The sequence below is a fragment of the Astatotilapia calliptera genome, chromosome 15 (genome assembly GCF_900246225.1).
Source record: "Astatotilapia calliptera chromosome 15, fAstCal1.2, whole genome shotgun sequence".
Lineage (NCBI taxonomy): Eukaryota > Metazoa > Chordata > Actinopteri > Cichliformes > Cichlidae > Astatotilapia > Astatotilapia calliptera.
Genome location: NC_039316.1, coordinates 8,117,501 through 8,144,564, shown reverse-complemented (window position 1 = coordinate 8,144,564; position 27,064 = coordinate 8,117,501). Strand labels below are relative to the sequence as shown.

Genomic DNA, 27,064 nt, shown 5'->3' with positions numbered 1-27,064 from the left:
GTGGGCAGCCAGCGTGTGGAGCTCACGCTGTCGGAGCTGCAGGAGATGGCCACACGGCAGCAGCAGCAAATCGAAGCTCAGCAGCAGATGCTCGTTGCAAAGGTATCAGCAGCTTCATTCTCTTACCACGAATCCTTCCTCCAAATACAGTCATGGTCTTTTATGCAAAGTTTGTTTTATGCTAACAAAATGTGTTAATTGGAAGCACAAGTGAGTCCATGTTTCTCGTCTTTTTGCAGTTCATATTATGTTTGTGTTTCAGTAAAGTCGGTAAATGTTCTTATGCTGGGATGTGTTACTGAAAAATTGTTGCAGTAACTTAACTGAGTAACATAGCAGACCTGACAAATCATAGCCTTGGCCAGGGTTTGGCCTGATGGTGTGTCATTTAGTCCGATGCCACAGACGCAGCCTGGGCATTAGTTCAATCAAGTTCAGGACACAAAGCAGCCTTGGACCGCTCTGTCGGAGAGAAAGTGGAATGTTGTTGCACTCGTCTCATCCAAAGAGTCTGTCGTGACCTGAAATGGGGGCAAACCATTATGTAACGAATGAGATTGGATGCAGTGTGAGTCACGGTGCCAGGATTGTCCAGTCGGTCAGAAATGATACTCAAGTCTTTGCAGGAATTAGCGCTATTCACTAACCAGCTGCAGCTCCACATCATCAGGATTTTATCTGGAGTTGTGAAAAGCATCCTTGTGAATAATTATCAATAAAGACCTGCTTGACTTTCAGACAAGCAGGTCAAGTGCTTAGCTGAAAGTCCGTAGGGTGGAGTCAAGTTATTAGCTAATGCAAGAAAGCTTGGATAGTAAGCTGTAACCATACATTATATGGGTGCATCACACAGAGGCAGTTAGCTAGGCCTGTAATTAACCACAATGCGAGCCATATAATGTTGTGACATTGTCATTAAAAAGATACCAGTATAACAAACACAAGTTAAGAGGCCCATGTCAGTACCCGTTTGTGAGGTGTTGGTAATTTGGCATTTATTTTATAGTCCAGCTATTTGACAAATTACAGTACTGTGCAAGTCTCAAGTTGCCCATTATTTCTTAATATTTATAATTAGAAAGTGGTCTTGCACATTAGTGTTCTAGGCTTTCTGAAGGGCTTTCAATGTTTTGTCCATTCCTGTACCTGACCATTTTCACAATGTTTGTTTTGTTTGAACCACTTAACACCAACTTGTGAATCATTTAAACATAAAAAGCCACCTACAGTGGGGCAAAAAAGTATTTAGTCAGCCACCGATTGTGCAAGTTCCCCCCACTTAAAATGATGACAGAGGTCAGTAATTTGCACCAGAGGTACACTTCAACTGTGAGAGACAGAATGTGAAAAAAAAAATCCATGAATCCACATGGTAGGATTTGTAAAGAATTTATTCGTAAATTAGGGTGGAAAATAAGTAAGTATAAATCTCTGGCTCTCACAGACCTGTAACGTCTTCTGTAAGAAGCTTTTCTGTCCCCCACTCGTTACCTGTATGAATGGCACCTGTTTGAACTCATCATCTGTATAAAAGACACCTGTCCACAGCCTCAAACAGTCAGACTCCAAACTCCGCCATGGCCAAGACCAAAGAGCTTTCGAAGGACACCAGGAAAAGTATTGTAGACCTGCACCAGACTGGGAAGAGTGAATCTACAATAGGCAAGCAGCTTGGTGTGAAAAAATCAACTGTGGGAGCAATCATCAGAAAATGGAAGACATACAAGACCACTGATAATCTCCCTCGATCTGGGGCTCCACGCAAGATCTCATCCCGTGGGGTCAAAATGATCATGAGAACGGTGAGCAAAGATCCCAGAACCACACGGGGGGACCTGGTGAATGACCTGCAGAGAGCTGGGACCAAAGTAACAAAGGTCACCATCAGTAACACACTACAAGGGCAGGGAATCAAATCCCGCAGTGCCAGACGTGTTCCGCTGCTGAAGCCAGTGCATGTCCAGGCCCGTCTGAAGTTTGCCAGAGAGCACATGGATGATACAGCAGAGGATTGGGAGAATGTCATGTGGTCAGATGAAACCAAAGTAGAACTTTTTGGTATAAACTCAACTCGTCGTGTTTGGAGGAAGAAGAATACAGAGTTGCATCCCAAGAACACCATACCTACTGTGAAGCATGGGGGTGGAAACATCATGCTATGGGGCTGTTTTTCTGCCAAGGGGACAGGATGACTGATCCGTGTTAAGGACAGAATGAATGGGGCCATGTATCGTGAGATTTTGAGCCAAAACCTCCTTCCATCAGTGAGAACTTTGAAGATGAAACGAGGCTGGGTCTTCCAACATGACAATGATCCAAAACACATCGCCCGGGCAACAAAGGAGTGGCTCCGTAAGAAGCATTTGAAAGTCCTGGAGTGGTCTAGCCAGTCTCCAGACCTCAACCCCATAGAAAATCTGTGGCTGGAGTTGAAAGTCCGTGTTGCTCGGCGACAGCCCCAAAACATCACTGCTCTCGAGAAGATCTGCATGGAGGAATGGGCCAAAATACCAGCTACTGTGTGTGCAAACCTGGTAAAGACCTATAGTAAACGTTTGACCTCTGTTATTGCCAACAAAGGTTATGTTACAAAGTATTGAGTTGTATTTTTGTTATTGACCAAATACTTATTTTCCACCCTGATTTACGAATAAATTCTTTACAAATCCTACCATGTGGATTCATGGATTTTATTTTTTTTTTTTCACATTCTGTCTCTCACAGTTGAAGTGTACCTCTGGTGCAAATTACTGACCTCTGTCATCATTTTAGGTGGGGGAACTTGCACAATCGGTGGCTGACTAAATACTTTTTTGCCCCACTGTAATTCAAGGGATGAGCCAGGGCTGACAACTTAGGAAAGAACCAATTTTAAATTGTATCTTTAGGCACTCGGTTACTAACAGCCTACAAAAACAAATTTGCTCCAGTTTCTTTAGGTAAATCCATCAAAAATGCCAAATATTACACAATTTGACAGTGATAAAAAAGCACGTTTGCAGAAACATGATTCCCAAAGAACTATTAGAAGAAAATTTTATATATCCTGTTCAGTGTCCAGTGTGCTTTCTTTGAAGAAACTGGACAAGTGGAGGACAAAGGAAGTGGCAGGCCTAAAACACGATCTACATGCAGATGAACAGTACTGCATCAAGTCATGCTTGATGAGGAAAAGAATCCAGCAAAGACCTGGCACAAGACCCGAGAAATGCAACTGGATCCTCGGTTTATCAATCATGATTCACTGAAGCCTAATCAGAAATGGTCTTAGTTCACAGTGCTTTCAGTCCATAGTGCTGTGCTTGGTGGCCGTCAAGAAGCCACTGTTAAGGAAGGAAAAGAGAAATTGCCAAATTACAAAAAAAAAAAACAGGACTGAAAGTGAGAGGCAACGGGTCTTATGGAATGATGAATCCAAATTTTAATTTGTCATTATTTCATTTAATTTTCCATGGATTGGTCTCCCAGGACTTCAACGTTATTGAAGCAGTGTGGGACAGAACAGAACAAAAGGCAGCCAACATCCAACGAAGAGGTTCTAATGTTCCTCAACAAGCCTGGAGAACTATTTCTAAGGATTATTTAAAAGAAAATTGGCTAATCAATGCCAAGTATCTGCGTCTGTGCATCTATGCTAATGAACAAAGCACTATAGAGTCACTTTATACTCCAAAAGCAGTGTGCTTCTAAATATGCTGCTAAAAATCAAGGCTTTGGAAAAGGACCTCACAAACCAATGGTGGCTGCCCTCCTACTGTCTATTATCAGGATTTCTCCTTCAATGGAGGAGGAGGAGCTGAACGTCGCACAAACAGCCTACCTTGTCACTCTGTGACTTTTCATTGCACTAACTCACTCTGACCACCGTGCTTGTGGTATGCTGATCAGTCATGCAAAATAAAGCCCGCTGTAGACTCACTGATAGAAAGACTATTTATTGCCTTTGTTGTGGTGTCTGAAAAGTAGGCTCACTTGAAGCCCTGCAGTCATTTGGAAACCTGGCCCTGTCATTTCCTATTTTAGGACTTTAACTGGAGCAATTCTCAGTTGGGCGGAGATGAAGTCATCTGACCCTTTCTTCAGCCTTCAGACCGTCTTGACACGGCACAGAAATTCACTTAATGTACTCAGTAGAACGATTTAGCCTAGTTTTAGATTTCCTTTAAGCTTTGGGTGGTGCCCTGCTGATTTTTTTGATTCGTGTGTTGGGATTTTATGTTTTAACCTATAAAGATATACAAATTGTACAGTTTAAAACCACCATTTTATGAAGGTTTCCCCTGTGACTCAATCACTCTTTGCTTTGCTTTCCAAAGGAGCAACGTCTGCGTTACCTGAAGCAGCAGGAGCGACGTCAGCAGCAAAGCGTTTCAGAGAGCGAGAAGCTGCAGAGGCTGAAGGAACGTGTAGAGAGCCAGGAGGCCAAGCTCAAGAAGATTCGCGCAATGAGAGGCCAGGTGGACTACAGCAAGGTCATCAATGGCAACCTGTGTACGTATACTTAAAATATGTGCATAACTTTACCACCACTCTTTAGAGACGATTATATTTGAGTATCAGATAGATAACCGTTTCACAGAAAGGTTGTCTGCGCTCGGCTCGAGCTATTTCACAGTCTATCAGACACTGAAAGAAGATTTATATCTCATATCAGTGCATACTTTATATTCAGAACTCTTGACTTTGGATGAATAAGAGTTCTGAAACGTCTTGGTCTTGAGGATCTTTTCGTTTCTTTAATAAAAGAATAGCATTTGATTTTTGATGAATGGTTTGGAGTATTTTTTCCCCCCAAAACAAAGAAGCTGTCTGTTGGTGCTGATCCAGATCCTTTTCCTTTTTTTCCCCCCCCCTCCTAAATGCAGCGGCTGAGATCGAGCAGGTTAGCAGCCTGTTCCAGGAGAAGCAGGCGGAGTTGCAGGCAGCTGTGTTGAGGGTGGAGCAGCTTAGCCTGCAGCTAGAGGACCTGCGGAGAGGAAAGCTGAATGGCATACAGGCGTCCCTGGGTGGCCAAGTAACCGGTGCTGCAGCGCTGGAGCTCCGCAAACTGTACCAGGAGCTTCAGGTAATGCAGAGTTAAAATTAGTGCATCATGTCGTGCATACTCTTACAAGGTCCGCTACGTTTACAGTGATAGCCGATTATCTTGGTCCAGTCTTTCTATGCATTTGTTTATGTCTTCACTCATCATCAGATTCGAAACAAGTTGAATCAGGAGCAAAACAGCAAGCTGCAGCAACAGAAGGAGCTTCTGAACAAGCGCAATATGGAAGTGACGCTTATGGACAAGCGCATCAGTGAGCTGAGGGAGCGTCTCTACAAGAAAAAAGCTGAGGCACGTCAAAAAGAGAACCTCCCTGTAAGACTAGGAGCCCTTAACATCTCCTGTTTACATATTTTTGGGGGCGGGAAAGTTCTGAAAGTTTTATTGTTTTGTTTTTTTCCCCTCTATCTCTCTGTAAGACATCAGCTTATACACTGCAGGGTTTTTTTTTTTATTTTATTTAAAATGAAACATTTAAATGCTGTTTTTAAAGTTTTTATAGATACTCAAAGAAACGTTTTCATTTGTCTTCTTAGAGGAGCTGTAAAGCCCTTGGAGTAGTGAAAGTTTTATACAGTTTTCGCTTTTCAGCTGTTTTGACATCTCAAACATTTCTCATTCTCTGTTATTATAGCTGAATAGAGCCAATGGGCCTCCGTCTCCCCAGCCAGCTCCCGGCACTCTGGGTCGTGTTGCTGCTGTCGGGCCATATATCCAGGTTCCAGTACCGGCTCGACAGGAAGGCGGCTACACCATACCACCAGATCCACTGAAGCCACAGACTCTGGGTGTTAATAACCAAGCTAACCATGGCCGCACTAAATCAGGTTTGTTTAAACCCAAACATTTTACACATGGAGATTTTCTATTTTTTAAATTTTTTATTTTACAAAATGCAGAAATGTTTAAAAAACACTGACAAGTTTAGTACATGTAGTCTGAGAGTGCAGGTCCTATAGAACAGCGGTCCCCAACCCCTGGAGTGCGGACCGGTACTGGTCCATGAGACATTCGGTACTGGGCCTCGAGAGTTGAGGCTCGGGTGTGAAATTAATGCTTTTCAGGGTTTTTATTGGTTTTTAGCATTACTTTTTTTTTAATCGTTTTTATTGTCAACTTAGTTTCCCTGGGTTTTTTCCCATGTGTTATGAATAAATCTTCTCTTTTGGTACCGGTACTGGTTTTATTTTGTTGTATTTATCCACAACACCTTAAGAGCCGGGCCATGAAAATATTGTCGGGCATAAACCGGTCCGTGGCACAGAAAAGGTTGGGGACCGCTGTTGTAGAGCCAGCTGGTCAACGAAGCCATGAATGTCTGAAAGTGAGATCACTGATTTCAGACTTTGGACAGTATCAGAAACCTCCAATCATCCAGGGTTCTGTTCAGATAGATCATAAATCCAGCATTTCCAGCTACACACTTTCTGCATGCTGCTGAAGTTCCTTCCTCTGCCTGAACTGATTCCTTCCTACCTGACATCTCAGTTGATTCTCCACCTGGGCTTGATTTCTGTGATTGCTTTTCTTTCCTCCCTTCCTCTCTAACCTCACTCTTCTCCTGTGTTGTGTAACCTGTATTTCCCTTCCTTGTCTCTCCGTCTCTCTTTCATGTCTATCCTGTCTTGTCTTTGTGATGTCTGTCTCACTGGGTGTGGGGGTTGGGTGGGGGATGACTCTTCTTGGGGCAGACGGTGTGCGAAAGCCTCCCGGCCCTTGGAAAGTGTCTGATTTAGACATCGTTGTGGACCCGGTTCCCCCGTCCCTTCCAGAATCACACCCGGGCCCTGGAGCCTCCACTGGCTCTGACGGCACGTCCCGTGAGTGCACAGCGCTGCATAAGCAAAAGGATGGCACCTGCAGAACCTTGTCTTGATTGTAGCACAGGATCCACAGCATGCCCCAGATTTCATTTTTTCTCCCTCCATATTACAACAATGTAATCCATCATACAATTTTTATTCCATCTAATCGAGTTTCTTATTGCGTGGACTAATTGAGTATTTAAGAACTCTCCCCAGTAACACCATGAGCCACCCACACTCTAATCACTCACTGCTGTGATGGGTAAATTGCTACAACTGTCTCAGGCTGAATCCATAAATCACTGACTGGTCATTAAGATTCCTCTGTGGATTTGGCCAGTGACTTGAAAGTACTGGGGTGCTGTTTAAAAGCATAAGCTGCACGAAGTTGGTGTTGTTGATTGTAGCTGATATCATGCCTCACATGACTGATGGCAAAGCGCTGCTGGTCCTGTGTGTTCTTGTACACTTCTGAGAAGGTTCGCTGAGTTGAGTGCTTCGTCAGTTTAACATGTAAAGCAGTCCATAACATCGTGGCTTTGTTCTAACTTCACCTCATTCCCAGGCCTGCGGCCACCTTAACCTTCGCACCAAACTCTAACAGCTAAGCTGTGAGAATCACTTTTAGCTGTCAAACGCTTTACATGCACGAGGAATTTAACTTGTGCATGTTAAAATATCATAGGATTCACTCTTTAAGTGTCACGCCTGATAATCTGAGAAGAACCAGACCCAGATTTTCCCTTTTAGACTCTGGATAGTGTTGCCTTATTGTAACTGTTTAGACTTTTCTTTCATTGTAAAACATTTTGGTTTTTTATAGCAGGAAAAGCACAGCTGTGATTTATAACATTACAAGTAGTGCATTTGTTTTAGGTGTGCCAGTTCAATGGCTTTATCGTTATGCATGTTTACACACTCGTGGATTACAATCACAGCTGATGGAATGATTTTTGACAAAGTTTCTTCTACCTGTTCTTTCCTACTATAACAAGTCAAAATCTCTGGTCTACTAATATATGATAGCACTTATGTACATCTTTAACACATCACTCACCAGCATTATTGCTGTGTGACAGATTGTGACGGTTATTATAATTTGTGTGTGCAGCACTTATTTCTGTTGTTTTTTTTGTCATCTTTTTCTTTCCTTTCACGCTGTCCTTTCTGTTTGAAATTACTATTTTTTTTAATTGTTTTTATTTTTAATTTTGCATATTTTCTTTTTAGTTTCACATTTTCTGCAGTTATTATTATCTGTTATTAGCCAGATTATCTTAACTTTCATTGTAGTTACCAATAATAGTTACTAAGTTAAACACTACGTGACTAAAATCAGCAACATACTAATATGCATAAATTCCTTCCTCTACCTAACGTGAAGGCTCGGGATTTTGATCCTATTGATCAGCGGCGCCTCTTGAAACATTTAATTTGATGCAGTTTGTACTTTTAAAAGAAATAAAGAAAATCTCCCTTCTGATGTGTGAGAGTGGGGGAGCTCATGGGAAAGATCTTCTCCTTGGATCGATGTCTATTTGTTATCAGTGATGGACATAAATGTAACATAAAGCGAGCTCTTGGTTTCTTTATTGTGTCTGGTTAATAGGATGGGCATCTAAAAAAAAAAAATCCTGACCTCCAGTTGATACCGGTCAAAACAGTATAGTTGTTTTATGTGTTTACAACATTATATTTACTAGTGGTCTGGAAATGTCATCACTAATATTCCACACAGTGCACTTAGTCATAAGAAAAAGCTGCCGTTTAAGACTAGTGCTGATGGACATGCTTTTTCAAGTCACTTGTGTGATCTTTTCTTTCTTTTGCTCTCCACTAACTGTGTCCTGTTTATGCCATAGCTAATGAAACTGGTTGGCCTACTCTAGGCAAGCCCAGTGCAACTCTAAAACCTCCTGAGAGAAGAGACTCAGGGACTGATACCCAGGGCAAAAGTGCTCCCTCAGGCTCCCCCGGTGCTCCAAGTGCAGAAAAGGTACGTCCTCCTAAACTCCTTTCATTGAAAGCAAATGGAACCGAAAATGGAGAGCATTTGTCTTTAAAATAAAAAAAAACATTTTTTGAAACATGTTAGCTTCAGTTATAAGGCACAACCTTCACTTTGAAAGTGAATGCTCTCTGCTTTTCATCTGCATTGCACTTTACTGAGTTTCTATACAGCTTGGAGAGCAAAATGGCTAATTTTTGAGACAGGTCGGCATGTTTCATGCAAATTATGGGTAACCACGGCAACCTCCTAGGCCTGTATGATACCAGTTGCACATATGGTAAATTGGCTGCTGAAGATGGATTTTTATTCAGTGGGAAGGAGTGAATCTTTCAATTTTTTCTGCATATAACAGCTGTTTTAATGATAAATGCCTGTATGCTTCTTCACAGGTGCTAGACTCCAAAATGGCTGTGTCCTCCCCAGCCATCAACAAGCCGCAGCCACCACCATACGGATCCCACCTCACCTCCGCAAACTCAGCCAGCTCCTTGGAGCGCCGTAAAGATGCACCTCCCCCACCTCGCCCACTCCCAAACCCACCAGCTCCCGCTTGGCCCCGTGTGCCCCCCGCCACAGGCTCGTCCTCCCAGCAGATCCAGCAGCGTATTTCAGTGCCACCAAGCCCCACCTTCCAGCCTAATGCACCGCTCTTTCCTTCTGGAATGAGTGAACGACTGGATCCTCCGCCAGCTGTGGCAGTGCGTCCCTTCATCCCAGACAGAGGATCACGGCCTCAGTCTCCCCGAAAGGGCCCACCTACCGTGAACTCTAGCTCCATCTATCACATGTACCTCCAGCAGTTGGCGCCAAAGAGCCAGCCACTAAAGCCTGCTATTAAAGCAGGTAAGAACTGAGATTTTGGGACAGTTTTCTATGAATCTTTTGCCCAGAAATTGAGAATATTTAGTTAGTTGCAGTCTGAAATGTGATGATATACTTATATCATATAAATCAAATTCTTTTAAGTTTTCAAGTGTGAAAAAATAAAAGGAATTTTAGGGGCGACGCAAGCTTTGAGGACATATGATAGACAATTTTAACTTTGGCATTTCAGACTGCCAACTCTTGTTTATTATAAGCAAAATGAAAAAGTGAATTAATAATGAAAGTAATGATGGCATCAATGCCCTCAACTTTAACTCTACCATGTCTGCTCTCTCTTAGTATACGGGAAGCCTGTTCTCCCCTCCAGCTCGACGCCTCCCTCGCCTCTGTCTTTTGGTCAGTCAGGAGGGGCCTTCCCATTGCTCCAAGGCCAACCCAGTGGTGAGGACACATTAGACGGAGAATATGACGATCATGAGAGCTTCCAGCACCTCGAGCCGTCAGCACCTCCTCCCAGTGTGGAGAACATACCACGGCCACTCAGCCCAACCAAGCTGACGCCAATGGTACATTCCCCGCTGCGCTACCAAAGCGACGCTGACCTCGAAGTGCTCCGTAAAAAGCTGGCCAACGCTCCAAGACCACTGAAGAAGCGCAGCTCCATCACAGAACCAGAGGGTCCCAGCGGACCCAACATCCAGAAACTGCTCTACCAGAGATTCAACACTCTTGCAGGAGGCATAGAGGGAAATGGAGTTGGTGGATCTGGAGGTGGGAGTGGTGCAGGTAATGGAACACCATTTTATCAACCAAGTAATCCTCCTGGATACCTAGGAGGTGACCCTCTGGCTGATACAGACAATGGGAATCTCCTCTCAGAAACTCCGCTAGCGCCAACACCAGGCGAAGAGGAGCCGGGCTCTGACACTCCCCCTGCCACTACTGATGCTAATGACAATGAGCCAGTGGCCTCACCAAAAGGAGGGCACATGGATCCTGCTGAAGCCGAGGGATCAGAAGACAACAGCAACAACAACGTGGGAGGCTCAGAAGCGGCGCTGCCCAGCCCTGTGCCGGAGGTCACCACTCCAGAGGAGAGTGGCACAGGGGTCTCACAACCACTGGTGAGAGACACACATACACAGACTTTTATTCAAAGAAATAAAAGTGCTTCAAAGGCTCATCCCTCCTCTCTATTATTACAGGAGAAGCGAACAAACCTAAAAAAACCAAACTCTGACCGCATTGGTCATGGCTTCAGAGTGAAGTTTAACCCTCTGGCTCTCCTGCTGGACGCCTCGTTGGAGGGAGAATTTGACCTGGTCCAGAGGATCATCTATGAGGTGTGTTCTGATTCTATTTATAGACTTTGTTTTATATGTGAATGTAGTTTAAGCACTCATCTTTTTTTGTTCCGGTCCTTCCTTTTTCCAGGTGGAAAATCCCAGCACTGCCAATGACGAAGGCATCACACCCCTGCACAACGCAGTGTGCGCGGGACATCACCACATAGTCAAGTTCCTGCTGGATTTTGGAGTGAACGTCAATGCTGCTGACAGTGATGGATGGTGAGTCCTCATACGCAGGAAAACTGGATGATGACGCAAAATGCAAAGGTTTACGTGACCTGTTGTATCCATATTTCGTGTTTGTGTGTGCTTCAACAGGACTCCTCTTCACTGTGCAGCTTCCTGCAACAGTGTTCATCTCTGTAAGTTGTTGGTCGAGTCAGGGGCCGCCATCTTTGCTAGCACCATTAGCGATGTGGAGACTGCTGCGGATAAATGCGAGGAAATGGAAGAGGGCTACCTCCAGTGTTCCCAGTTTCTATACGGTGAGAAACATCACACCAATTGGTGTGTACAAATTCTAGAAAGACTTCCAATCCTTTGAGTCCAATCGCTGAGGCTGTAATAAAAATAATGTAGCAAATGTAAGATTATACTTAAATATCCTGATTGTATCCTGAACTGTAAATTATACTAACTGTTTGTTTGGATTCTCTTACATGCAGGTGTTCAGGAGAAGCTGGGCGTAATGAACAAGGGGACGGTGTACGCTCTGTGGAATTATGAAGCCCAAAATCCGGACGAGCTGTCGTTCAGTGAGGGGGACGCCATCACCATCCTGCGACGACAAGACGACAGCGAAACGGAGTGGTGGTGGGCACGACTCGAGGACAATGAGGGCTATGTTCCCCGCAACCTGCTGGGGGTAAACGTCACTCCTCCCACCCCCATTTCAATTTTTTTTCAATCAAATTTCAGCTTTGTTATCCAAATTTAAGTTTAAGCAAAAATGAAAATTTACCCTCGAGCTGATTGACTCTTTGACTTTTTAGTTAGATGCCACTTACATGTACCATTGCAAAACAAGAATTCATCAAAGATTTCAGTGACTAATAATAATAATAAATCATTTCTCCTGTTGTTTGCTTTGCAGCTCTATCCTAGAATCAAACCTCGTCAGCGCTCCCTGGCATAGTGTCTCACTCCACTGACCTGTGGCTAACAGCTGGACTACTGACACGACCAAGAGCAGAGAACAACAAAAGAGCCTGGTGCTCTCTCTTCTCCCTGTGGCCATAACCTCCCCCCTGAGCCTTGTGCTTCTCACAAAAATCCTTTTTTTTTTTTTTTTTTCTTTCTTTCTTTCCTTCTGGGCACAGAACTCGTGACACATATGCTTACAAGCTGCACACACAAACACAATGAAACACAAGCACTCCGATGTTTATTAAATGACTTCATCCCACCCACAGCCCTACCCCCCCCCCACCTCTCTTCAGCCTGTCGCTCTGATATTGTCCCGACTTGGATTTGATCCCGTTTCAGTGCCAGCTCTGTAACTGACATCAATTTGAAGAATCAAACACTAATCCTTGTCTCAGTATTTCTTGCAGTGTTCACACTTGTTTAGCCATCTCCCTACTGAGGTCTGTGGTGGCAATGGTTTACACGACACTATATTGATAACTGGAAGTTCATCTTTAAGGTTGGGAGAAGTCGCTGATTTTTTTTTTCCATTTTATTTTATTTGTTAATGTAATGTAATAAGAGTTATTGGACATGAAGTATTTTTTTAAGGCTAATTTGATCCCTGTGACTAAAACACTAATGCAGAAAATATGTACTTTAATGAAGGCCTAACCACCAAAGATGAAAATGCATCAACTTTAAATCTATTACTCCCTGTGATCTTGCACAATTGTTGAGTGAGATAATCAATTGATTTGCTGCTATCAGAAAGGATTATTAGTTCTCAGACTTTAGAGTCCTTCGAGACTATGCTGTAAATCCTGAGTATTTTTGTCAGACAGGCCAGTGAAATTCCAGTGTATTCAAGAAAAGATGAATATAGATTTGACAGTTCGCACATTGCCATGAATTGCATTTCACAAACATCGTTGCAAGATGTGATTTCTTTATTTATTTTTCTTCCGTTAGTGTCATCTGTTCAGAATGTGGATGCAGGATTGTTGCGGATGTGTGGCGAGAACATTAATAAATTATAAGTGAGCCTTTGAACAATAACCCCTGTGAGCTGGTGTGCGTCATTCTGTGTGAACCAAAGTTACATCTATATCTATATATCATTCTACTCTTTTAGCTGTTGGTTCTCAAACTGTGGAGCTACGGATGGTCAGATATTGGCAACTATGTGTGCAATATAAAGGGAACCTAACGTGACTTGGAATGATTTTGGAAGAGGAAATAATAGTTTTACTGAAGCTTCTTTTGTGTTTAGCTTTGTTAAGATAAAATTCAGAACTGGTCCTTTTTTTATTATTATTATTATTATTATTATTATTATTGATTGATTGGAAACACTGGGGTGTGAGGGTTCAGCTGTTGGTGGGAACTGTTGGGGGAACATAACCTGCACATAGCCAACGTGTCAAATAATGAGGTCAGGTTATGTCTATTGTGAGCATCCACAATTGTAACAGTATTTTTAAGAAAAAAAGCATAACATGTCCCTTTAAAGATCTGATATAACAAAAATAATGAGCCAGGCCAGAATCAACTTCTCATATTTAGTTATAAAAGATTCATAGCATAGGGTGGGTTTTTATTGACAGCTTTCATTAAAAGTTTAATCTAGCCTCCAAGGTCAATATGAAATATGAAAACAATCTGCCAAACCATCTTGCTTTGTTTACCCTTCTTGAGGAAGTGGAGTTTGAACTGATTTTAATAAACTATTAATAATCTATATTCAGTCTTTTCATTAGAAACCCCCCACTGAGTTAGGTTCTTTTAAACAGGATTATATGTGACAATACCCTAAATCTCAGGGTTTAAAATGCTGCTGATGGGAAATTTTATTTTAGTTCTTGTGTAATTTTACAAAGATGGAAATATCTCTCCGAACACCTTTCTGTTCTCAGATGAATGAAAATGCATTCCATGAAAGAGTTCAGGTCTTAGGAGGTTAAAATTCAAAAACCATATCCAGAGAGAATAGAAAGTAGTCTTTCTTTGTAAAATTGCTATATCACCATGGATGAATTATGCTTAACTAATTGCCTTTGGTTAATAAGCATTTAAAACAGTTTGTCTTATAAAATTCAGTTGTGAATTGCAATAAAACGGGCATCTGCAGTAGTACACTCCAGATGTGCACGTGCATAAGATGTGACAGTTGTCAATCAACTCCATGATGCCTACAGCAGTTGTTTCATTAGTGGCAAGGAAGAGGTTTGCTTAGCAGCAGCGTGGTGCTAGATCGAGTCTGCAGTGCCTTCAAAGCAAAGCCAATGAGATATCCTCATCTCAAAAAAATAACTTCATGCTGTGTATCAACTGAGACTTGCATTATGCAGTTTAACTTTGTTTCCACCGGAGGGCAATAAACCATCTCAGATGACTTGTCTTCTAGCTCCAATCTAGTACTAAAGGGTTTTTCATTTACATGAAATTAAAATTAACTTAATAAAACTATTTCCCTGTTACTACTATCACACAGTACTCAGTTTACAGCTGTTACAAGGACTGTTATGCCAGGTTCTATTAGAAAAGGCTTACAGGAAAGTGTGCATTAACTAATTAATAGCCATGTTTTAAATCCACTGCAAAGGACAACACTATCCCACAGAGAGAGCTACTTAAAAACAGATCAAACTTTCTTAAATCCATCCAGCCTGTGAGCTGGTGCCGGACTGGTTTATAAGGTCACAAAAACCAGCAACCTTCTCCTGTAGTTCCTATGGAGACCTGGCTATAGTCCAGATATCGTGCTGAGCAACACAGCTGCTTCTGTAGAGGCCCAGCTTGATCACCAGTTTGATGAAATGCGTCCTAAGCTTGCCTTTGTTCACTGTTTGTAGGTGATGAGATGGAGAAGGGAGGGTTTTCTGAGGCCAGAGTGACCGTGGCAGCTCTGGATTTTTCTAAAGTTTGGAACTGACTGCTGGGAATAGTAGGAGGGTGAGAAGTATGAGAAAAAAGGCACAAGTCATACAGGACAGATAATCTCATTGTGGTGTGAAGTACATTATAAAGAAACTGCTGATGGAGAGTTTAGACAGTTAACTGTAGCTAAACTGGGAGATGTTTTCTAAAAACAAAAAATACATATTAATATAATTGCTGCAGTAATTTCCCAACTGTAAGAAAAAACCCATTTATTTAAAATATTTAAGGCTTAGAGTTTGAGCACCTTAATTTTTCTTCTTGATTGTTCCATTGGCTATTTTTCAAAGACAGGATGAAATCTTCACAATTAATAAACTGGAACATGGTCATTGTGTCTAAATTAATTTAATTTTTTTTTCTTTTTTTTCTAACACAAAAATACAAATCAAATAGAAAATAAATAAAAGTAAAGTAAAAACAACAAAAGATCTACACCTCCAGAGCATTTAAAACCTAGCTTTGACCTCAACCTTCAAATGACAACGATACAATGGTGAACAGCGCTCGTATCTTTCTACACTACAACTTCCATGAAGCAGTGGACTACAGGTTTGGAATAATAGAGCGCATGCGCGTTACCTGCTCGAGTAAATCGATGACCTCATGAGCAGCCCGGACCAACCAGTCGGTTGAATTCTCTGCCTGCCGTCTGCGCTGAATGTTTTTCTTGCGCTATACCTTTTCGAGCACATGAAGCGCTTACCAGAAAAAATGTTCACCGTAACGAGGTAAGCGGACTGTCCTCAGACAGAACTTTACCGTTAACAGCTAAACCATTAAACCGCCCGAGAACCCACACCGCCGGTTGGGCTGCGTTGTTGTTGTTGGTGGTGGTGGTTGTGACCTCCGTACCGGTGTGGCCGGTCAGTGCTACAGCCGTCGTTGACATGACTGCGGTGAATTTACTCGAGCTGTCTTTGTTGAATTTTCACTGATGCAGCTATTTACTCTGGAGCACGCGAGTATCCAAAAACCTCGCCCGGACAAGGTGAGAGTCCGGTACTATTTGCATGTGTTTTGCAAATTGCTTTTTGTTGTGTCGCCTCTACCTGTTTGTGGAGTTTATTAAAAAAGAAAAAGAAAGGGGGGGGCTGTATAGGCTAGATAAACCCACTAAAGTTTGAAAAAGTAGGTCTAAAGAGGACCTTGGCAATTTCCTTAGTAGTTTTGGCCACGTTTTTATAATATCTCTTATAGTGTAATTTATTTTTTGGACAGGACAGTGGTGTTATAATCTATTAAAGAAAATAAAGGTTAATGTCTGAACTCTAACCTGTGCTCATAATTAACTACTGAACCTGTGTGACCAAAACTAAACTTACACCAACTCACATATCCACGTTTAAGAATCTAAATGGAAATTTTGGCTAATATTATTTAGATTTTTGGAAAATTGATTACAAGAAGGCCACCTTTACTATTTGGACAAATGAATCACAAATTAATTTTAATAAGCAGATCTTTATTGTGAACTTTGGCCAATGTGTACAGAGCTGGAAAGTAAGCCTTTCAGAGTCTTTAGGCACAAAGGTCCGTGCATGATAACGTTTAACTCTCTTTCATGTACATTAAGTTTTGATTTGAGTGCAGAGACATGTGAGTAAAGTACAAATATCCTTCAGAACGTTTCTTCCCTCTTACTGCCCAGCTCTAAGACTTTGCCTCTCCTGAGTTAATATTCACTTCTATCAAGTAAAATCACTCTTTTGAGAAGTCATGAAATCATAGGTCACAACACAGAGATTAGCACAAATCACCACGGTGGTAAGCTTATTCCCTGTTGGATGTTTATCAGAAAGGACTTACATTCCCGAGAATGAAAATGCTCTAAATCATTTGGGGGGGGGTGCTGTGTGTGCTTGTAATGGGCCGCTGCTGTCTTGTGAGACGGCTTACTGCTGTGGTGTGATCAGCAGACGTGTTTTCACTGTAAACACTGGAGAAGCCTTACATGATGTACCATGCTGTTATTTTGTCGACAGCATTAATGTGCAGACAGGGAGTCGGCTGGATACAGATGAGCATCAACAGGCCCTGACATTCAAATTACAAGGTTGTTTTTTTTTTTTAAAGGGGCACTTTGCAAGTGATTAGTCTGTGTTGTAAGCACATGCTTTCCCAAGTGGGAATGTTTATCCAGTGGCTATGATATAATTGGGTAGTATTAACAAGCACAGATATATTGGTATTTGTGTAACTATACAGATTTGCAAATAGTGTCTAACTAAAATCAATTTGAGGCTTTTTGATTCAACTGTTTCTTGTGGTGAATCATCTCACCTGGCCACCTTAGACTGTGTTTACCTAATGTGCTTGTTGGGTCCTCTTGCCTGACTGATGAGCAAACACAACAGTGATGCATGCACCTTTACAAGCCTTGCTGCTCTGTGTGAGTTCAGTTTATCAGTTGCTGTTAGCAGCTATGTCAGGTCAGCTTTTGGTGATCAAAAGCACACCGAGTGGTGCATTATGACATGTTGTGATCCATCCCGATCTCATAGCAAAAACGTGAAATAGTCACTCAAAAGTAATCTATTTGATCATGTTCGTGGACATGTATTGTCACACTTTTAATGACATTTGGTACAACTCATTTCAATAGGAAGTACGTTTCATTTCTGCAGCACTTATGCTGTCCAGAATCATCAACAGGAACACATCTCTATGGAAACCAAGGAAACAAAACTTCATAACAAAGGGCAGCCATAATCGCTGTCTAAGTCTAACTCAATAGGTTTTATATCTTAAACCTACAATAAGTAAGTTACTTTTAATCCCTGAATAATAGGGCTGTGACTCATTTTGTGATATATTTCAAGCTTTTCTGTTTTAATTTTGATTATTAAGACTGGCAGGTTATGGAAATTTAGAAATACAGAAATCTATACATGCAGATCATTACGTATGATCTGTATTTTAAGTTTAGTTTCAACTGTAATTTACTCAAACTTAGTTCATTACACAGAACCACAATCATGGGGAAGAATCATGCTAACACCTTTTCATATGAATGTTTATCTTTTTGAATTAAATCACAGAGCAAGTGAACTTGTTTTGTAACTGTTTTAATTTGAGTTTCACAAGAAAATAAAAGTAGGAAAATTGTATCCATAATGATGATTCAGTAGACTAAAAGATGTGTCTACTTTATGAAATACCTTGAGAGTTATGCCTTCTCCAGACGTGCGCAGAATTCAGTCACTGCAACTGCAGTTGTGCTATTTTTGTTGGCAGTGGTCAAATGTTGATGTTTCATGTCATCCTCCTGTTGTCACAGACGCAAACACACTGCCGTGCTGTTGGAAACAGACTTTGACAAAAGCTGTCCCTGGTGAAATCGACTGTGCCATTGTGAATGTCGGTTATAGTTGGCAGCAATCGGACTTATGTTCTCTGTCCTTAAATTTCCTCATTGGTGCTCTGAGACCAGCAGAGCAATATCAATGTGCAAGTAAATGAATAAAATCATGCTTGTCTCAGCCCAGATATGCCTCTAATTTTCACCAACTGGATGTAAAAGTACAGAATTAATAGAGATGTGAATAGCACAAGTATCTGATAATGTATGAAATGGAATGTGACAGCAAACTATCAACATTGAGTGTGCCAACCCACAAACTGCAGTGGTGTATTTTATCTGCTTTTCTGTCTGTCAACACACACACACACACACACACACACACACACACACACACACACACACACACACACACACACACACACACGGATGGAGAACTAGGCTAATGAACTGAGTGTTACGTTTCACAAGACCGTCTACATAGCAGCTGGGTGGGGGGACCTCCCTGGGAAGCTCACATTAAGTACTAAGGGTGGAAGAGTAACTGACAGTCCTGACAACAAGGATGGGGGAAGTGTAGACTAATCATTTTCTTCAATGCTGGGTGTCATTCAGGAGTGGCTCTGGCACAGCTGAGCACCTGAGGCCACCATGTGTGCGTGAAAGTGCATGTGCATCCTTTAAGGAAGGATATGAATGATATTCTGTGAAGTAGTTACTATAAATCATGGCATCTGGGAACTGGTTTAACTTTTTCCCATACACTACATTAAATGTACTGTAATGTCTAATAGCCTTAGTTAAGCTTTTAAAAGATAATTATTTACTGGAATAGTCAAAGTGACTCTCACAGTTACTGCAAGCAAGGTAGAAAGTAGCAAATCCAGTTAGCACATACCATAGATGGTTGACTTTGTTTGACTCATGCTAAATGTTTCACATCCTAATTCCCTCCCTGTACTGTTTCCACAAGGGTTGGGCAGTCTGACTGCAACTGTGAGAAAACAGAAATCCATCTGCTTTCGGTGAATTCCGCTGTCATTACTTCATGGGATTAGTGAATTGGTGGGGTTAGGTTAATTGGTGATTCTAAATTGCTTATAGGTATGAATGTGAGTGTGAATGGTTGTCTGTCTCTTTGTGTCAGCCCTGTGACAGACTGACGATCTGTCCAGGGTGTACCCTATGGTTGCTGGAATAGGCTCCACCCCACCACCCTCACTCATCATGTTGATTTTATTACCACACCTACTTCATAGGGGAAAATTTGAATTTTAAGTTGATCTCCTGTTTTTTGGTTTTTAAAATTGCATTGTTGAAAACTGGAATAATAATTGTATGTTGTATTTTCGCATTTTGCTGATCTCCACTGGTCTAATCAGTTCCATCAACTGGGCGGAGCATGAATGAAGAAGCCAAGTTTCTGGTTTAATATTTGACGGATTTTTATTGACGAAGTGACCTAAAAGTCTTTCCTTAATTGGTTCCTCTGGGTAATTATGGTTCCTGCTCTTCCTGTTGGTGCTAGTGCATCATGCTCTTAGATCAAGCTCTCTCTGTTTGACATGTCGTGGATCCTGTGGGATATATGTGGACCTGCAGCACTCTGCTCTCCCATCACAACAATAGGCCTGTATGACTGTTTGAATGTGCCATTCTTTGTGTGGTGTGCTTCACTTGGGCCAGACAATGGCTTCATTTAGCATCCCTTCTCTTTTTGAGGCCTGCTCTGTCACCATGACACCCCTGCCATGCCACACCCTGCCCCCAGTCTGGTTTAGCTTTGCACTTGTTTTCTCTCTTAGGACAGCTGGGCTTAGACAGCCATTGTTGGCCACACCCGAGACCCAACCTCACGTTTTCAGGATTGTTGCTCTGTGGCCATGTGTTCACAGCTTGCTATAGTTTTTGAACTTGAGAATAAACTAAGGCTGCCCTCAAGGTTGGTGCAGACCTGTTAAAATTATCTAACAAAGAAAATCAAACACAGAAATAAATCTATGATTGAAGGGTTTCCTGCAATGCTTTATGCTAGAGGTTAGAAAACAAAGATCACCTCTGCCAACAAGGATTGTGGTGTTGCAGTATAACTGTGACGTTTAAAAATAATATCTGTATAAAGTTTTTGCCTGTTACTTTCTAGTTGGCACTTTAGCAGAGTTGATCATGGTATTGCATAGCCAGTTATATTTATTCTTTTAAGTTTCTACAGATATTGCAATAATATTGTGATAGTGAATTATTTTGTTTATTAAAGTTGGCAGTAAAAAATCTGATATTGTTACAGCCCTTACTAAAAACATTCACATCTTTGTGAAACAAAATATAAACTCAGTGGGAAAGAGCTAAGCTGAAGAACAGACATTACATATAGTATATCTGCTTTTTCGGACATCAGCCAAATTGATCACAAGATGAGGTGTGTCAGAACCTGGCTGGATTACTACCTCAGCTAAACAATTTACTGAAGGAAATCCAGGATTACAGCTACTGATGTGTGATTTGTCTTTTTGTTTTAACTAGAAAGAAAGAATGTGAAACCTGCCATCATCCTTTTAGTGCAGAAACGCACGTATTTCATGACCTGGAGGCCGAATGCTTTGTTAACTTCTCTTTTTCTGGCCTCTGCTTTGCAGTTTAATTCACATCAAGCAAAACAGAAAGAAACTATAGTTCTATTAGTAATCGGTGCATTTTTGTACCATGAGCTCTTCATTACATATGGTTAACATTTATATTAGTAGATGAGTTGAGATCGTCACACAATGAGTGAGCACTGATTGTGTTTTTTCCACGACCTCATTGACACTTGACCTTTGAGATTGTCCATAGTTGAAAGGGCAGTACACCCTGTTTCTAGCTCAGCCTCTCAGCTGCAGCAGATTTTTCGTTAATGTGTTTCAGGCTGACACACTTTGGACTTCATGGTAAGTAATGGATCCCTCATGGAAAGTCATTCAGTTTTATTAGCAATGAAAAATGCATCACAGCTACATAATGTAAGGTGGATCAATAACAGCAGTCACTGCAGGTGTCTCAAACTGTCATGTTTTACTTGCTGTTATTACATTTAGAATAAGAATATAAATTCTGAAGATTATTAGCCTCCATCTGCTGAACGCAGTGTAAATATTGGGCATGGTGAGTTCGTCCAAAGCCCTTTATAGTCACTGATTTTTGCAGCACAAATTATCTCCAAAGAGCAGCTTCCCTCAGAGAAACCAGCCTTGATCTAGAGTTTTGTGCTTCTATAACTAGAACTGGGTGACCTATGAAATTATATTTTGGGCTGATCTGAACGTGTTGCAGTTGTGCCCTGGAGAACACAGTACAAGCTGTGCTACTTCTGGCTTCCTTTTTGAGATTTAAAGAGATAAAGACTTTACGATTATGATACCTGCAATGTTGATGTTTACACGCTGATGGATGCAACCTTCTTATTGCAGTCTGACCAGAGGAATGTGGAAACATTTGTTTTAAAAGTGAGGTTGAAGTTCTGTACTGCAGATTTCATCCACAAGAAGGAGATCACACCAACTTTAATAGAATATAACAAACTGTTCTATGACTAAAATTAACATTTGTGATGTAGTTTTTCTGGGTAAAGGGTCTGTAATTTGAAATAATTGTCTCGGGGTGTATGGTATGTCACATGATGGAGACTAAATTAGCTTTTTTTGGTTCATGCTGAAGTCTCAGAATCACTTAAACTTTTCATCTTGTGTATTTTTCTAATTATATAATAGTACTGCTTTGCTTTTGGAGTTCAGTTGTAGTTAAGTTAGAAAATGACTGTTCTCTTGCCAGGCTGAAAGAAATAAGTCAAACCTCAGATTATCATGACAATGAGCTTCAAAATTAATCAAATGTGTGTCTCAGCCACAAGATGTGGAAAGAGTGTATCCACGGTCGAGTTCAAACAAAGGCAGCATGCAGTCCTGTTCTCTGTATATGTGTGTGTCTGTGGGGGAGTCCTTTATAAGCACGATGTTGGTTGGGAGGGTAGGGTGGATTTTATAGGCCAGGAGGGATTCACGTTTCAGCCCATGCTCGCCTCTCTCTTTTGTCTAGGTCACGTTAATAATGCTAACTCCCAAAAGCAGAGATGTGTTAAAATTAGAATTCTGTATGAGTGTGCAGTTTTGTCAGAGAGTAAGCAACCGGTTGGATGCCAGCATTTTGTCTGACAGCAAATTCAATCAGTTCAGGTTGCAGCTTGAAGTTCTGCTAATAGCTGTTCAGTCCCTGAAAGCTGACGTGCATTTAGCATATCAAAGTGAATCATATCACACACTATGATGCAGCTTTGTTTCTTGCACAAACAGGTCTTGTTCTCTAGCGTTTCACCATCAAGTATTAATAGTCACAGCATTTCTTTAATGTTCTAACTTATAAATCATTGTAAATGATGAATGTCTACAGCTGGAAAAGGTGATTGATGTAGGTCCTGGAATTTCTCAGGGTGTGGACTCTATCTAAAAGTAGCAAAATATTAGGCTTGTTTTTATATTTGTCTTAGACAAACCCCAGCAACAATGCTGTTACCTCATGAAACTGAATTTCAAGCCTTTGGGATACATATTCAGTTTCCCATTTTACAAACAACGTGGATTTGCACATTATGCTGTTTTTCCTGTTTTCATTTCTTCAATGGATGAGGTCAGATGCCAACTTGTTTAAATCTTCCCCAGACACAAACCAAAGCATGTGTGACAGGCTTTGAAACAGCAGACAGATATCAGATTCAGCCCCAGATTGTGCCAGAGCATGGCATGCTTTATCCTGCTCTTAAAATACTGCCCTACCCCTCCAGAAAGCAACACTCAAGTTTGAACAAGTTATCAAGCAAGAGAACAACGGGAGAAGAATGTTTGGGCTATGCCATTTATCTTTCTGTTATGCTGGATGATGTAACTTTATCAGTTTAGACGTTTAAACTCAGGAAAGGATTAAGACTCTGCCGTTGTTAGCTTCTTTTGGCCTGATCATGGATGGACTTCACATGATCTGCAAACTATCACTGCCTCGATTCAGGATAATCCTCATAATAATTTATGTGATGGAAAAAAATGTCTCCTTTGTTGCATTAATGCCTCTTAAGCTGAGATGTTGTTGGTATATTTGACATAATGTAATTTCCAGTTAATTGAGTTGGCTTGTCAAGAGCCAGTAATGTTAGTCATGCACATTCTTATTGAATTAGAAGTATTTGCAATTGTTTTATTTTTAAAAGTTCCTTTGTTTCTTTGTTGTGATGCATATTAAAACTTTTGACAAATTACATTCATATGATCTTAAATTAGTCAGAGCATGGTCATAGATTCATAAAATATTTCCAGAAACAGTATTCAAAGATTCTTTGTTGTTAATAGATAGTCACTTAACAAAATTCTGTGCAGTAGTTCAATATACACAATAGGGAAATGGTATATACAATAGAGAAACGTTTAAACGGAAGTACTGTATTATGAGTTGTGAAGTTTAGTCTTTTAAAGCATGAGGTGTGTATGTTTTTGTATAGAGTTCACAGGTATGTGAACCACCTCAGTCTGGGGGTTCTTGTTTTTATGGTCAGAACTAACAAAATACACACAAACCACTAAAGAGCTTATAGCACCGAGTCGCTACACACAAAAGTACATGCAGACTAATATGAAACGTCTTTCTATATAAAAGATAATCAGAGGATCTTCTTTGTTACTTCTGGGAAAAGAAGGCATCCTGATTTTCCTTGAAAAAGATTTCAGGCTGCTGCTCGAACAAGCAGGATTCCCAAAATATAACACATCTGTGTGATAACAGCAGTGTACAGAAGTGATGAAAACAGCCATGTAGTCAGATGAAACCGGTTAACGGTTAAAAATGTTCTTGAGCAGTGATAGTTTTACAGCTGCTTGTTTCAGTGTTGTAGCCACAAATCTGGCTAGTAATTCAAGGCTTTTAAATCTCCTTTTTCTTTTTTTTCTTTTTTTTTTTTCTCTAAGCAAAATTGCAGTAGTGTTAGCATAGCATATATATCTACTCAACAATCATTCAGTTGTACTGCTTCCCTGAGCACAGTGTTGTTTTCCAGGAGTTTGCGTTGTGCAGCTGATAGCTGTGACGCCACAGGGCAAAGGCTGTCAGGTCAGTCCTGTTAAACAGCAGGTGGCCTTGTTAACGTCCACAAACATCTTTTTTTTTTTTCTGCTGTTTATATTTTGGCTTCATTTTTTTTTTTCTTTACAAGGCCCAGCTCTGAGGAGAAGCTTCTCCAAAATATTTCCTAGTTTTAGTTTATTGTTGTAGCATCTAGTTCTCTGGTTGTTTTCCCCCTACTGTTATCATGGCACACTTTAAGGTAAGCAGCTTTGTAACTTAGCCATCCTGTCGTGCAAGATGGCCATCTACTGTATGGTGGCTTAGTTTTAATTCAGACTCTGCCTCTGTGCCAGTGAATTAGTCATGCGTCCTGCTGGCATTAAGCCAGTCTCACATCCATGTTAATGGCCATAGAGGAGACTCAGACTTTGAACCTTTTCTCATGGATTTTCGCCTGGTCATGTGTGACACACACTAATGGACCCATGTGCTTTGAAGCTGTCTTCACCCACGGAGCAGACTGGATACTGATTAGATTATGCTGGATTATCATTACTTTGTTTGATTTGATTTGTTTACTTATATTTTACCTCTACAGTAATATTCAGTGCACTGGGCTGCCTCCGCTGCCTTATCTCTCTGCACGAAAACTTAACCACTGATTTCTCAGCGCAGTGCCAACATCTGGAGGGATCAGCAAGTTAAGCCATGGCCTTTTAACCCTCAAGTTCAGTCAATCCATTACAAGCACGATCACTGCAGCTGCACCATTTCACGTCATAATATTTTTGCAGCAGTGTCTTCCACTTCTTCCTGGAAGACTTTTTTTTTTTTCGTTGCTTTGCTGTAGCCATAAATTCTCCAGGTTTGCCTAAATAAAGATGTTATTTTACAGTTTGAGGGCAGTAGAGGTAAAAAGGTTCAGAAAGTACCCTACGTGTAGTTTAGTTTTGATACAAATCCACACTAAATATAAGATTAGGGACTGTTTCATGGCTGAAAGATAGCTTTGTTTTTTATTAGATAAATGAGCAAGGAAACAACTTGAAGATAACAAGTACTTTGTCAAAAGTCCATTGAAGCTTTAATATGAGTGAGAACATCTTGAACTCCTGGTCCTCTTACTGGCTTTTTCCAGAACTTACATTTCAATTCACTTATCTCAACAAACTCCACAGAGAGAAACTTTGGGATTGAGTTGAATGGGCCGTGAAAGGCTACAGGAAATAAAAGCTCTGTCTTAACAAGTACGTCATGATGTATAAATGGAAAAACACCAATCTCTATGCTTTTTCCAGTTTGCTACATGTATCCTCTTTTAGATGCACTTTCACATTTTTTCTTTTTTTTTGTCTTATTTCAGAAATACAACTCCATTCTTCATGTCGAAAGTGTTGTATCCAGCTGCTTGGCTGCGTTCTGCAGATTAGTAGATGTAGAAGGTTATGCGGGCCTTCTGAGATGGACCTGGTTGAGGGAGTAATTACAAGCTTTCCAAAGGGTGGAAGGGACCAGTAAGACCCTTTTTAATCCTGGCATTTAATTTTGTGAATGTTAGGAGGGTCTCCTGCAAGGGAAGGGCTGCATGGTTGGAATTTATAGATATAGCTCCACCCTGAATGAAACACATGCACACGGTGAAGCGCTGTAGCCTTCCACCACATGATACGAGCCATAATATTACGTTCCCCCTTCACACATTCCTTTGCAGTAGTTGGAGAAAGTGTTTTTTTTATTTAGCGGCTGTCAGTCATGATTCAGCTCAGACATCCTTATTATTACTGTGCAGCTGAACCTTGGGTTTATTTTTTTGCACGTAAGGGTGTGTGTGTGTGTGTGTGTGTGTGTGTGTGTGTGTGTGTGTGTGTGTGTGTGTGTAAATTTTTTATTTTTTTTTAATCTTAATTTGTGTGTGCTTTTGACTGGCTCCAATGATTCACACTGTTATCTGAACAATAAGCTATTAAGTTATTTTTTACATTACCATCACAGCTGTACTTTTCTGCAGCCAATCAGGTTTCTTGTTTCACAGCTGATGTGTTGCACATTGATATTCAAGCTTCAGCAGCTTGAATATCTATATATATATTAGAGATGGACCGATCCGATATTACGTATCGGTATCGGTCCGATACTGACCTAAATTACTGGATCGGATATCGGAGAAAAATAAAAAAATGTAATCCGATCCATTAAATATCACGAAAGCACCTCACAAAACTTGCAACACGCCGTAACTCACCTCAGAACGTTAGCACGTCAGAGCAGTATGCATCACGTGATAGAGCGGCTGTGGCATGCGGGACCTGTCGGTGGTCTGGATAGCATTTGGAGCTTCGCTAGCAACCCAGCATTTCATCTCCGACAAAGTTATCCCGAGAGAAGTAAAGCAAGTGTGTAAGTCCATCTCTGAATGTTTGTAAAGCATTCCTGCGTTAAGCTTAACAAGCGACTGCCTCTCCTGCTGCTACTTCAATCATGAAACTGCTTAACGATCAGCTGATCGGCTTTTCTGTTGCGAGTCCGTGTCTCTAGTTTGCTTTTGGCCCACTTTGCACCAGAAAGAGGAAACCAGCGGCTGAA

General features: G+C 41.1%; 2 protein-coding genes across 10 annotated transcripts in view; both read left to right on the top strand.

The window, feature by feature from the left end:
- ppp1r13bb (protein phosphatase 1, regulatory subunit 13Bb) overlaps window positions 1–13,218 on the top strand; it is a 28,421-nt gene extending 15,203 nt beyond the window's left edge. For 2 of the 7 annotated variants that reach the window (XM_026142606.1, XM_026142601.1), the window contains 14 exons: window positions 1–102; window positions 4,317–4,491; window positions 4,866–5,065; window positions 5,195–5,335; window positions 5,679–5,871; window positions 6,736–6,864; window positions 8,712–8,845; window positions 9,250–9,703; window positions 10,025–10,809; window positions 10,891–11,028; window positions 11,120–11,253; window positions 11,353–11,519; window positions 11,700–11,899; window positions 12,128–13,218. In XM_026142606.1, coding sequence (XP_025998391.1) covers window positions 1–102; window positions 4,317–4,491; window positions 4,866–5,065; window positions 5,195–5,335; window positions 5,679–5,871; window positions 6,736–6,864; window positions 8,712–8,845; window positions 9,250–9,703; window positions 10,025–10,809; window positions 10,891–11,028; window positions 11,120–11,253; window positions 11,353–11,519; window positions 11,700–11,899; window positions 12,128–12,169 — 2,994 coding nt within the window. In that variant the 3' untranslated portion in view covers window positions 12,170–13,218. Of the gene's footprint in view, window positions 103–4,316; window positions 4,492–4,865; window positions 5,066–5,194; window positions 5,360–5,678; window positions 5,872–6,735; window positions 6,865–8,711; window positions 8,846–9,249; window positions 9,704–10,024; window positions 10,810–10,890; window positions 11,029–11,119; window positions 11,254–11,352; window positions 11,520–11,699; window positions 11,900–12,127 lie in introns of all 7 variants that reach the window. The other 5 variants (XM_026142605.1, XM_026142600.1, XM_026142607.1 and 2 more) reach the window with 3 other exon arrangements.
- Window positions 13,219–15,674: 2,456 nt separating this feature from the next.
- The window catches only part of daam1b (dishevelled associated activator of morphogenesis 1b), a 46,112-nt gene continuing 34,722 nt past the window's right edge, over window positions 15,675–27,064 (top strand). For 2 of the 3 annotated variants that reach the window (XM_026142611.1, XM_026142608.1), the window contains exon 1: window positions 15,675–15,830. The gene's annotated coding sequence lies outside the window, so the exon portion shown is untranslated. Of the gene's footprint in view, window positions 15,831–15,852; window positions 16,091–27,064 lie in introns of those variants that run through there. The other variant, XM_026142610.1, reaches the window with a different exon arrangement.